The sequence below is a fragment of the Grampus griseus genome, assembly GCF_964374135.1.
Source record: "Grampus griseus genome assembly, chromosome: 1".
Taxonomy (NCBI): domain Eukaryota; kingdom Metazoa; phylum Chordata; class Mammalia; order Artiodactyla; family Delphinidae; genus Grampus; species Grampus griseus.
In genome coordinates this window covers 72,440,520-72,452,119 of record NC_139017.1, presented here as the reverse complement: position 1 = coordinate 72,452,119, position 11,600 = coordinate 72,440,520, and the positions used below count along the sequence as shown (strand labels likewise).

The 11,600-nt window shown below is 52.3% G+C and overlaps 1 protein-coding gene across 1 annotated transcript; it reads left to right on the top strand.

Annotated features, from left to right (window-relative positions):
* Window positions 1-3,340: 3,340 nt before the first annotated feature.
* CHRNB2 (cholinergic receptor nicotinic beta 2 subunit) lies at window positions 3,341-10,749 on the top strand (the record flags this gene model as incomplete). Its single annotated transcript, XM_082662479.1, has 6 exons — window positions 3,341-3,404; window positions 4,614-4,759; window positions 4,935-4,979; window positions 5,401-5,510; window positions 6,289-7,261; window positions 10,579-10,749. The coding sequence occupies 6 exons, from the start codon at window positions 3,341-3,343 to the stop codon at window positions 10,747-10,749; spliced, it is 1,509 nt and encodes a 502-aa protein (XP_082518605.1).
* Window positions 10,750-11,600: the final 851 nt, after the last annotated feature.

Here is an 11,600-nt window from a genome sequence, read left to right as displayed (position 1 = left end):
AAAGATTATGATTCCATTTATATAAAATTCATCAGGCAAAGTTGATCTATGCTATTAGAAGTCAGAATAGTGTTTACTTTTTTTTGGTCATTTTTTTTTAATTGTGAGAAAATACATAACATAAAATTTATCATTTCAACCATTTTAAAGTGTGCAATTCCGTGGCATGCAATACATTCACAAAGTTGGGTAACCATTACCTCTCTCTAGTTCCAGAACTTCAAGCAGTACCTCTTAGGCAGTCACTCCCCATTCCTCCCTCCCCTCCATGACGTTATTTTCCAAGAGGAGGGAATAATGCCTGGAGGGAACAGAGTGGGGGGCTTCTGGATATTGGTAATGTTCCCTTTTTAAAAAAATCTAGGTGGGAGTTACACGGCTGTGTTCATGTTGTGAAAATTTATCTAGCTGTACACTCATAATTTATATACTTTTTGCATGTATATTATATCTAAGTACACATAGATAAATGTGGAGATACACTGTATAGATATGAAATGTTAACAGCGATTTTTTTGCTAGGAGGTAAGATTATGAATCTTGTTTGTGTTTTGCTAACTTGTGTTTTCCAATTGCTCTTTATGGATATGTATTACTCTGGTAGTAAGTTTTTAAATTTTAAATATCTTAAAGGAAAATAACATTGTAATGCCTTTCAAGAGAAAATGTTCCTTACCATCAAAAGCACTGGGATTGTCCCACCAAAACCTTGCCTGGTCACTATTTTGCCGGAGGGCTGATACTCCTTTATGTATCCATCACCCTGCATGGTTCTGGACCTGTCCTATCTCCCTGGTCGATATGGAAGGGGTGTGTGTGAGAGACATGAGGGAGTGAGGAATGGTGTTCCAGTTCTCCTTGGCCACTGAGTGGTTGTGCTCAGAGGACTCACTCCCTGCCAGGCTGGAATTAAACTTGAAATAAAAGCTGGGGAATTTGAAAAGAAAAGGTAGAGGTCAAGGTGAACAGGCTGCCCTGACTGACCTGAGAGGAGCATCAGGGAGTGACCAAGGGCTTCAAGCAAGCACATGACTCTCCAGTCTATCAATACAGAGACAAGCAACCACTCCAGAGAGAGATTTTCATAACAGAAGACTTTCACAGCCTTCTTCAATCACCCAGCTTCCACCAAAAGATGAAAGTACTAAGTACTATCTACATGTAAAGCTCCCTGTCTCTCTCTTTCAGGAGTTTGAATGCCTTTTATCCACCTTTGTCTTACTGGCTTTCTCATCTTTCCAATCTCAGTTTTCATCTCCATCCCCTCCAGGCTCTCAGGCACTATGAACCCCTTTCTCCTCTGTGCTTCCAATGCACCTTGTTTATACCCTATTAGAGCAGCCACCGCATGGTGTAACAAGTCTTTGCCACCAGACTGTGATCTCCTTAATAGCTGGGACTAGGTCTTTTTGATCACTGCTTCAATACCCATACAGTAGATACCCAACAAATGTTGATCTGAATTACTGAAGGGGGTGTCTTCTTCCCATCTTTGACCCTTTTCCAAAGTGGAGTGACTATACACATTCCTTCCCTTTTCCTTAAGGCTTTTATTCTCTACATCTTTTGTTGGTTCCAAGATTTCTTGAATTCTTAAGAGATGATTACATGTTTACACATGCACATGCCCTGGAGCTTGTGGTGCAGGTTTATGGCCACTTCCATGTGCATTATGGGGCCTGTAGTCATCCCACATCCTCTCCAGCCCTTTGCTGATACTTGTCTTGCTTTTCCTCCTCAATTCCAGGAACTAAGTACATGTAAATAAATTGCTTTTGGCTGAGCTTTTAGAGAGGAATTTTCCTCTACATGTTAAAAGATTTCAGTCCTATACCAGCCCTTTTCCTTATCTGTTGAGCCCTCACAACATGCCAGACACTGTGCTGGTTCATGATCTAGCAGGATAGCCACCACCTTCGATTGATTTATTTACTCATTGATCATCCTCTGGAAACAGCTGGCAGGGCACCTGACCTAATCTTTGGTCAGGCATAGCTTCCTTGAGGAACTGACGTTTCTGCCACGTGTACAAAGTAAAGTAGAAAGTGGTTGAGGGGAAATGGGTGATAAAAGAATCAAGGAAACTACATGTTTAAAAGGCCCTGACGTGTGGAGGCTGGGAGGATCTTAAAGACATTGCCAAGAGGAGTGTGGGGCTGGGGGTAGTGGCCCAGAGGAGGTTGAAGAAGTGGGCAGAGCTGGAATAAGACAGTGCCTTGATGTATGTATAATAAGGCTGCTTTAGTCAGGAATCTTTTGGTTGAAAATGACAAAAATCCCCCTAAGAAGTTCAGGGCTTTCAAGATCAAAGATGTCATTGAGTTTTGACATCTCTCTCTGTCTCTGTCTCATCTTTGCTTTCCTTTGTGTTAGCTTCATTCTTGGGCTGGCCTCTGTGAAATCATCCTCTGATCCTCCCTTGTCTCACAGAAGCCAAAGACTGGAGAGGAAGGGAATGTGGGTGAGAAAGACTAATTGATAAGGGCCATTTACCCTTCCACTCTTGAAGGTCACCTTCTTTCAGGAGATGTCCACATGTCCCCACCTTAGATTCCCTGGGGGAGGGCAGGAAGCTTGGCCTTCTACGATGGTAGAGAAGGAAACAGTTTCCAGACTCCAAAACGGTTTGCTTTCTTAAAATAGCAAACCTACAGCCCCCTGTCTCTTTCTCTAAGGGCCTAAAATGCACTTTTTTGGCTGCATCCTCAGCCTTCCCTGGAAGCAGGATCATTTGGGCTTGGTAAGAGGAAAGAAAGAAGGTGGGAACTCCAGAAACTCCTTCCGACTCCCACCCCCTCATTCTGGCCCTCGTAGCGGGTCCTGACCTATTTGTCTTACTCGCGCTTTCTTCCGGAGCCTTTTCAGACCCCTCCAGGGTCCTGTTCCAACTCAGGGGCTTCAGAACTCCTCCACTGTCCGGTGAGCCGCCCTTCTTCCGCCTCACGCACACCCTAACTAAGCAGGACCAGCAGAAGAATACACAACCCAGGGACCCGTTTTATTCTGAGCTCTGGCGCTTCCGCCTCCGGGGCGGAGACTCCTCCCCCTCACCGTCCCAATTGTATTCCCTGGAAGAGCAGCCGGAAAAGCCTCCTCCTGCTCAGACCGGGATAAACGAGACGCTGGTTCCTTCTCGCAACCAGCTCTCTGAGCCCTGGGAACCGCCGTGGCGGTCGGCACTGCAGCACCAAAGGCTGCGAGCACAACCTGGGCTCAGCTCCAGCTGGGCGCGGGCGGTGCGGGAGCGGCTTCAGCACCACGGACAGCACCCCGCCCGCGGCCCTCCGGCCTGCGGCGCGCTTCGGCAGCTTTAGGCGAGCCGGCGAGCTATGCCAGAGGCATGGCCTGGCGCTCGGGCCCCATGGCGCTGCTCCTCAGCTTTGGCCTCCTCGGGCTGTGCTCAGGTAAGGACAAGTCGCCGCGCTCTGTCTCACTCAGTCTCGAAGGTGTACGGGAGGGATCCCTAAGGCGGGGAGTCTGTTAGGGGTTAGGGAAGAGACCCCTGGACGGCAGGGAGTACCTGGGAGACTGAACTGGGAGGAGGACATACCCGAAGTGATGCTGGGAAGAGAGGGCAACCTGGGCAGGGGTGGTGGAGAGGGTGTGGGCACAGAGAGGAAGGAGGGAGGGTATCTCCCCAGGCTATCTGGGGTGGAAGGAAGGGGAGAGTCTGATTGCAGCTGAGATGCCATTTGACTTCTTGTGAAACATTATCTCAAGAAAATCTACCTGGTTCTGCACCCTCCCTTGGCTCTCCATCATTTTCTGTCCCTCATATTGGACTCCAAAGGGGCAAGGCAGGAGGGGGAAAGAAGCAACTTCTCAACTCTCTTGTAGGGTGGGCAGGAGACTCGGAAGGGAAGAAGCTCTGCCAGGCGGAGGGCCAGGGAGGAATCTCTGAGGGGGTGGGGTGCATTCGTGCACGGTTGCAGAAGGAGATAGAGTGTGTGGTGGGGCAGGTACAAAGGGAATATACAACTAAATGAGCTTTCCATACCTGCCTGCAATCTCATGAGAGGTGGGCTCCCATAGGTGCGCAACTTGGGACTAAATATATGCCCTGACCCAGAGCTCAGGCAGCCCAACTATTCTACTCCAACCCAGTACCTATGGGGGGAGGGGGTCACAGCCAGTCACATGTAGAGGCACATAGTGTTACTTGCACACATAGATGGGCACAGACTGAGGAGAAAGGCTGAATGGTGGGACATGAATAACTGTTCCCCTTTCACCACCCTCCAGAACCTTCCTTGAATTGTAGGTATCTTCTAGGGGAAGCCCTGGAGACAGAAATGTCAATTCTTTTGAAACCACCCTCTGAGACCTTGCAGGAAGAGCAGGGTCTCTACTAATCCTTGCAGAATGGGTTCTTAGTGGGAGACTGTGGGGGGCTGTCTGGGCTCCTTGGTCAGTGATCTCAGAGAGGGACTTCTCTATGAGGGGCCTCCATGGGGTAACCTAAGCATTTTGCTATATCCTTAAGGATGGGGCTGCGGGAAGCTACAGCCTCCTGTTTGGGCCTACGTTGTACCACTTGCCTAGGGAGAGTGGGATCCTGGGTGGGACCTCCTTGCCTATGTACTTACCTCTTGCCCTCCACCCACACTACCCAGGAGTCTGTGGTACAGACACAGAGGAGCGGCTGGTGGAGCATCTCCTGGATCCTTCCCGCTACAATAAGCTTATCCGCCCAGCCACCAATGGCTCTGAGCTGGTGACGGTACAGCTCATGGTATCACTGGCCCAGCTCATCAGTGTGGTGAGTGAAGGTTCCAAACTCTCTGCCCAGCTACTGAAGTCAGTGTTTGTGCTTATTCTTCTGGAGTTCCCAAGGCTTGGGGAGGTGGGGGAAGGAGCCTGGGTGGTGTAGTGGGACCACAGGCTTGAGGGGTGGGGGTGGGGCATTTCTCAGCAGCTTCTCTTCTTCCCTGCAGCATGAGCGGGAGCAGATCATGACCACCAATGTCTGGCTGACCCAGGTTAGCACTCTTCCTGTCCACACCCCTGGGCTTCTCTTTCCTCCTTGTTTTTGTGGGGGGGAGGGGTGGGGCATGTGCTTTTCTCTCTTTTCATGTCCTCAAGAGAGGCAGAAATTTAGACTCTGGAGCCCTAAATAACTGGATTTGAATTTTGGTTCTTCTGCTCACAGCTCTGTAACTTTGAATATGTTAAACTCAGCAAGATCCATTTTCTCATTTGTAAAACGTAACTTCTAATATCTTGGCTTGGCTATGCAAATTAAATGAGAAGACACTTTTGCTGGGCAGAGAAGTCACTGTGGGGATGCGATGACTTTTCAAAACTTCCTCAAGCCAGATAGGCCTCCTCTTGTCCCTGTCCTTGACCTTGAGCCCCTCCCAGGGCAGAGGCTGGTGCTGCCTCCCTCTCTCCCTTTCCCAGGAGTGGGAGGATTATCGCCTCACCTGGAAGCCTGAGGAATTTGACAACATGAAGAAAGTTCGGCTCCCTTCCAAACACATCTGGCTCCCAGATGTGGTCCTATACAACAAGTAGGTGACCCTGGAGGATGGGAAGGCTGGAGGAGACCATGGGAGTACTCAGGTCCTGGGGAAAGGAAGTTAGCTCATGCTGGGGGACAGAGGGACTTTTCATTGGCAAAGACAAGTCACTACCCAGACAGACAGACCCAAGCCAGTGAGGTATAATGTGGACAGCCAAGGTAACTTGGGCCATGGCCAGCTCCCTCTCAGCCAGTTAGGACTCCCAGTGTTTGGAGCTGCAGTGGCATAAAAACGAGGATTGACAGACTCTAGTGCCTAAACTGATTCAAGAATAGGCCTTCCAGGAGGATTGGGGAGGGTCAAAGAACTTGGAGATCCCAGTTTCTCCTCCAGGTTCCAGCCCCTCTCCTGAAATAATCCCTCTTATCTCGAAGACCCAAAGCCACTAGTCCATAGCCACTAGGGACCATCTCCTCCTCCCACCTGCCCCTGTCCCTCTCCATTAGTTGGGGCTCCTCACTCTGGCCTCCCTGGCTCCCCTAACTTCTCCACCTTCATGTGGAGCAACCAGCTTACAGAATGCATGACAAGTAGCAGATGTGCCTCCCCTCTTCATCACCCTCTTCTGTCTCTGAGGCCTCTTCTCCTCACCAACCCACCCAGATCCCCTTCTTGCTCAATTCCTGCCCCTCCTCCCTAGACCCCTGGATGGCTACCCTCTTCCCATATATCCCTTTGGCTTTCCTCTCTTCCCACTCAGGGCTGGGTTGATGGGTGGGGTGGAGGAATGCTTAGGCCAGGGCTGACTGTGCTCATCCCTTGGCAGTGCTGACGGCATGTACGAGGTGTCCTTCTATTCCAATGCCGTGGTCTCCTATGATGGCAGCATCTTCTGGCTGCCGCCTGCCATCTACAAGAGCGCATGCAAGATCGAAGTAAAGCACTTCCCGTTTGACCAGCAGAACTGCACCATGAAGTTCCGCTCGTGGACCTACGACCGCACCGAGATCGACCTGGTGCTCAAGAGTGACGTGGCCAGCCTGGACGACTTCACGCCCAGTGGCGAGTGGGACATCGTCGCGCTGCCGGGCCGGCGCAACGAGAACCCGGACGACTCCACTTATGTGGACATCACGTACGACTTCATCATCCGCCGCAAGCCACTCTTCTACACCATCAATCTCATCATCCCCTGCGTGCTTATCACCTCACTAGCCATCCTCGTCTTCTACCTGCCCTCCGACTGCGGCGAGAAGATGACGCTGTGCATCTCCGTGCTGCTGGCGCTCACCGTCTTCCTGCTGCTCATCTCCAAGATCGTGCCGCCCACCTCCCTCGACGTGCCGCTTGTAGGCAAGTACCTCATGTTCACCATGGTGCTTGTCACCTTCTCCATCGTCACCAGCGTGTGCGTGCTCAACGTGCACCACCGCTCACCCACCACGCACACTATGGCTCCCTGGGTCAAGGTCATCTTCCTGGAGAAGCTGCCCACGCTGCTCTTCATGCAGCAGCCGCGCCACCGCTGCGCCCGCCAACGCCTGCGCCTGCGGCGGCGCCAGCGCGGGCGCGAGGGAACCGGCGCCGTCTTCTACCGCGAAGCCCTGGGGGCAGACTCCTGCACGTGCTTCGTCAATCGCGCGTCTGTGCAGGGCTTGGCTGGGGCCTTCGGCTCGGAGCCGGCGCCGGCAGCCGGCCCCGGGCGCTCCGGGGGGCCGTGTGGCTGCGGCCTCCGGGAGGCGGTGGACGGCGTGCGCTTCATCGCGGACCACATGCGGAGTGAGGACGACGACCAGAGCGTGAGTGAGGCGCGGGGACTCGGGCGTGGGATGCGGGCTGCAGGGCCCTTGGTGCCTGCGCAGACAGACACCGAGGAGCTAACGGGAGTGCAGGATGTGGGCAGTGAGAGTCCGGCCGGGGCCTGTGGGCCTGGGCGCTGGCGTGGCCTCTTCTCTGACTTCCGGGAGGCGGCGCCGCCTAAGTGGCGGTTGGTACAGGATGAACTTGCGGCTTCCTGAGGACTAGTATCCAGGGCGAAATGCCTCAGCTGGGGCATCGTGAGTGTCGTTAGTGTTGGGAGGGTGGCCAGGAAGTGGAGGAGGCCCTTCTGGGTTTGCAGCTGGCCCGTGGCTCTGACCCCAGACACCCTCTCTGCCGCTTGTACTCCCAAGCCCATGTTGTTAACCTGCAGCTCTTAGCACAAATGGAGATGAGTCCTTTGTGTGCCCCGCGTCGGGGGTCAAAATTGAGGGCAGTAGAAAGTGTGTATGGGAGGGGTGGCGGTGGTTAAGAGGTTCCACCGGCTGCTGGGAAGAGCACAGAGTCCTGAATCAATATCCTTTTCCTGCTCTTCTGGGTCCTCAGGGGATGCCCTTGTGAAATATTTACGGAGGTGGGGGCAGGTGGAGGCGAGGGTTTTTAAGACCCACTCTGAGCTTTCTGCACACTGGTATCTTTCTGCAGTGACTCCCAGAAGGGGAGCACTGAGCCAGGGGATGGGGGGGAAGATGATGGGTTGACTTCCCCCCACTTCGGGCTGTGGCTGGCCCCATCCGGCAATCAGTCTTTGGGTACCTGGCTGGTTCCAGGCTGTGGCTCAGCTGTTGCTCTGGTGATTGGCCATGTTTCCACTGGATTGCAGCCATTCCGGCTTGGGGGATGAGGAAGGTGGGCTCCTGCACTACCGGTTTTTTTTGTGTGTGTGGGGATGCTTCAGAGCCTGGTGTTTCTATTCCCTGGGAGGGCAGGAGCTGAGGCTTGAGCTAAGGAGCAAGTTATGGTCCTGAAGGAAGAAGAGAGGGACCAAGTCATGAGGAAATGGGGCGAGAGCCTCAGGTGGCTGAGGCCAAGTGGGAGATGCCGGTGGTGCAGGGGGTTGACCGGCTGCATCACTGCCTCCGCCTCCCCCACTGCAGTCCACTCATGTAATGTGCATTTACTGAGTTAGGTGATGAGGATGCAATGACCTACCTTCACAGGCATCTCAAACTTAACACGTCCCAAACTGAGTGCTTAATCTACATCCCCACCACCAACTTGCTCCTCCTCCAATCTCCCCATCTTTTAGTAAATGACATCACCATCCACCCAATGGTTTAGACCAAAAACCTGGAGTCATCCTTGACTCCTCTCTTTCTTACGTCCCCCACCATCCAAATCATCAGAAGTCCTGTCCTGTGGAACCAACCTCCAAAGAGATTTTCAGCTTCCTTCTTTATTCACCATCTCCATGCTGCCTCCCAGCTGTAGGCCTCCATCAGCTGTTGCCTGGACCAGGGCAGAGACTCCTAATGGTCTCCCTGGTTCAGTTCTCGTGCTTCTCCACCCAAACACACAGTGTCTCCTGCGCACTTTGTGCCATCTCTCCCCTGCTCAGGTCACTGGCTTATCTGCTCAACTGTTCTAAGCCAGCTAAGCTCTTTCCTGACTCAGGACCTTTGCACAGATTGGTCCCTCTGTTTGGAATGCGCTTCTTTTTTTCCTTTTAAAAATTATTAATTTTTGCACTACTGTTTAAGAGTAAGTTGTGGACATAGTGATCCTTTATCCCAAATACCTCAGCTTTTCTCTCCTGAGAACAGAGATATTGTCTTGCATAACCCAGGCTCAGTGATGCAATTCAGGAAATTTAGCATCAATACAATACCTTTATCTGATATAAAGTCCATACTAACATTTTTTCAGTTGTCTCTGTAATGTCCTTTGTAGCATCTCCCCCACCTCAATCCAGGATCTTGAATTCCACTTTGTTGTTCTGTCTCTTTAGTTTCCTTCAATCTGGAATGGTCTTTCATGGCATAAACATTTTTGAAGGGTACAGGCCAATCGAAGGTCCCTCGGTTTGGGTTTGTCTGATTGTTTCTGATTGTCTCAGCGGGCTCCTTCTCACTTATCAGATCTTAGCTTAAGGTGTCACCTCCTCAAAGAGGCCTCCCCAGATCACACCCTGAATTATATCTCCCCCTCCATTTCTTCGTCCTTTGTTTCCATATAGGCACCCACCAATGTGTAATTATTTTATTTTTACTAATTTTGTGTCCATCTCCCTCAGGAGACTGTAAACTGCAGGATGTGTTTGTCTTGCTCTCAGTCACATCCCCAGTGCCTAGCATGGTGCCAGGTACATAGGAGGCACAAGTGTGACATGAATGAGTCATTATTCAGCTGCTGACTGAAGGAAGGTGCACAGTGCCTCATCCCATGCCCCCGGCTGGCTGGGCTACAGATGAACACGTGTACAAAGGTCCAGACTCAGGCCGGAGTGGAGCAGCTCTGAGTGGAGGCCAGGCCTCCTGCAGACCCTGTGACTGGCTCCCAAACCTACAGAGGTTATTTTCTTCTGGACGGGTTTGTTTACACCTGAGATTTAGTCCTCACCCTCTGGGGCTGTTGGATGGGGCTCCCCAGGCAGTCATATAAGGAGTGAGGGCTGCAGAGGCAGCCATTCATTCACTAATTCAACACCCGTTTACCCGAACCCTGTGTTTGAGATGCTGGGATTACAAAGATGAATCAGATCGGGTCCCTGTAGTTTAGGAGCTCATAGCTTAAGTGGCGGGAGGCGGGTGGAGAGGAAGGAGGGGCCAGGCATACAAATTGAAATGACAATACAGTTCAGTAAAAATACTGTGATAGAGACGTGTACATAGTGCTGAGGGAACCCAGAGGAAACAGTGGTTCATTCTCATTAGGGGGATCAGGGAAGCCTTCATAGAAGAGGTGACATTTGATCTAGGCTTTGAAGGATGTGTAGGAGTTCACAGGTAGAGATAGGGAGGACTGGAGTTCTAGACCAAAAGGAAACCCAAAGGCACAGAGACCTGAGAAGACAGGCTGGAGTTTGGTAAGGCTGGGTCAGAGGGCAGAAGATAGGTTGTTGGCTCATATTTGTCCTGGGTGGGTCTTGATTTTAGACTTGGGAGTTTGGGTGGCTGCTGAAGGCAGTGGGGCCACTGGAGGCTTTTAAGCAGGCAAGACTGGGGCCATGCTTTGGAAAGGTCACTCTGGGGTCGTGGAGTGAGAGGAGTGATGTGTGGTGGAAGCTGCTTCTACCTGCTCCACTCCCCTCCCGGATCATGTGATTGATACCTGGGTCTCCTTCCTCTCCTCTGTCCAGGTGAGTGAGGACTGGAAGTATGTCGCCATGGTGATCGACCGTCTGTTCCTTTGGATCTTTGTCTTCGTCTGTGTCTTTGGCACCATCGGCATGTTCCTGCAGCCTCTCTTCCAGAACTACACCACTGCCACCTTCCTCCACGCAGACCACTCGGCTCCCAGCTCCAAGTGAGGCCCTCCCCAGCTCCATGCTCCTTCACCCCTCTGTTGAACAGTAGTTTTGGGTCGAGGAGGGATGAGTGAGCTACCAGAAAGAGGGGCGCTGCCCCCACAGACCCATCTTTTCACTTCACCTGGAGCCCGCCCCCCCGCCAGCGCCAACCTGGAGGCTGGACCAGCTGCGTCGTGTTCTGGCTGCTCTCCTCCTCTTGTACCAACCCAGGCAATAGTGCTGCTGGTTGAGCATGAAGGCTGAGAAGTGGAGGATGGAGTGGCTGGAGTCTTCCACCCTGAGGAAAGTGTGACGGGGAAGGGGCCAAGAAGGGGACAGAATCAACAGCTGCCTCCAAGTCATGGGAAAAGGGAGGCGCATGGGAGCAAGACAGGGGCTCCGACTGTGCTGGGTTGGCCTGACACAATGGCAGATCAGAAGGGAGGAGCAAGGGGAGAGAGGCCTGGGTGTGACCTGATGTCTGTCCCTGCTTAACTGCACAGCAGCTAGCTGGGTGGGCCTCACGGCAGCCAGGGGTTCCTGCCCAGAGGTTAGCCTGGAGCTGAGGTCGGAGTCCTGAGCGAGGCTTCCAGCCCAGTCCCACAGCCCCTTGCTTCTAAGGGCCCCAGAGTTCAGCCCCAGGTCCCCTTCTCCCAGTGAAGATTCTTCCTAGACTTCCTTTCTTGCTCAGGCCAGGGTGTGGGGGGCAAGGCTGGGTGTTAGGGGAGCCCCGGAGTTCTGAATCTTTGGGTGACCTGCTTGGAGCTTAAGGGCCAAATTCTTGAACTGTGCGAGTTCAAGTTCACAGGCTGTTCCTCGGCTGCAATTTGAACCGACTGGTCATGGGAACGAGTAAACTAAGGACATTAGCT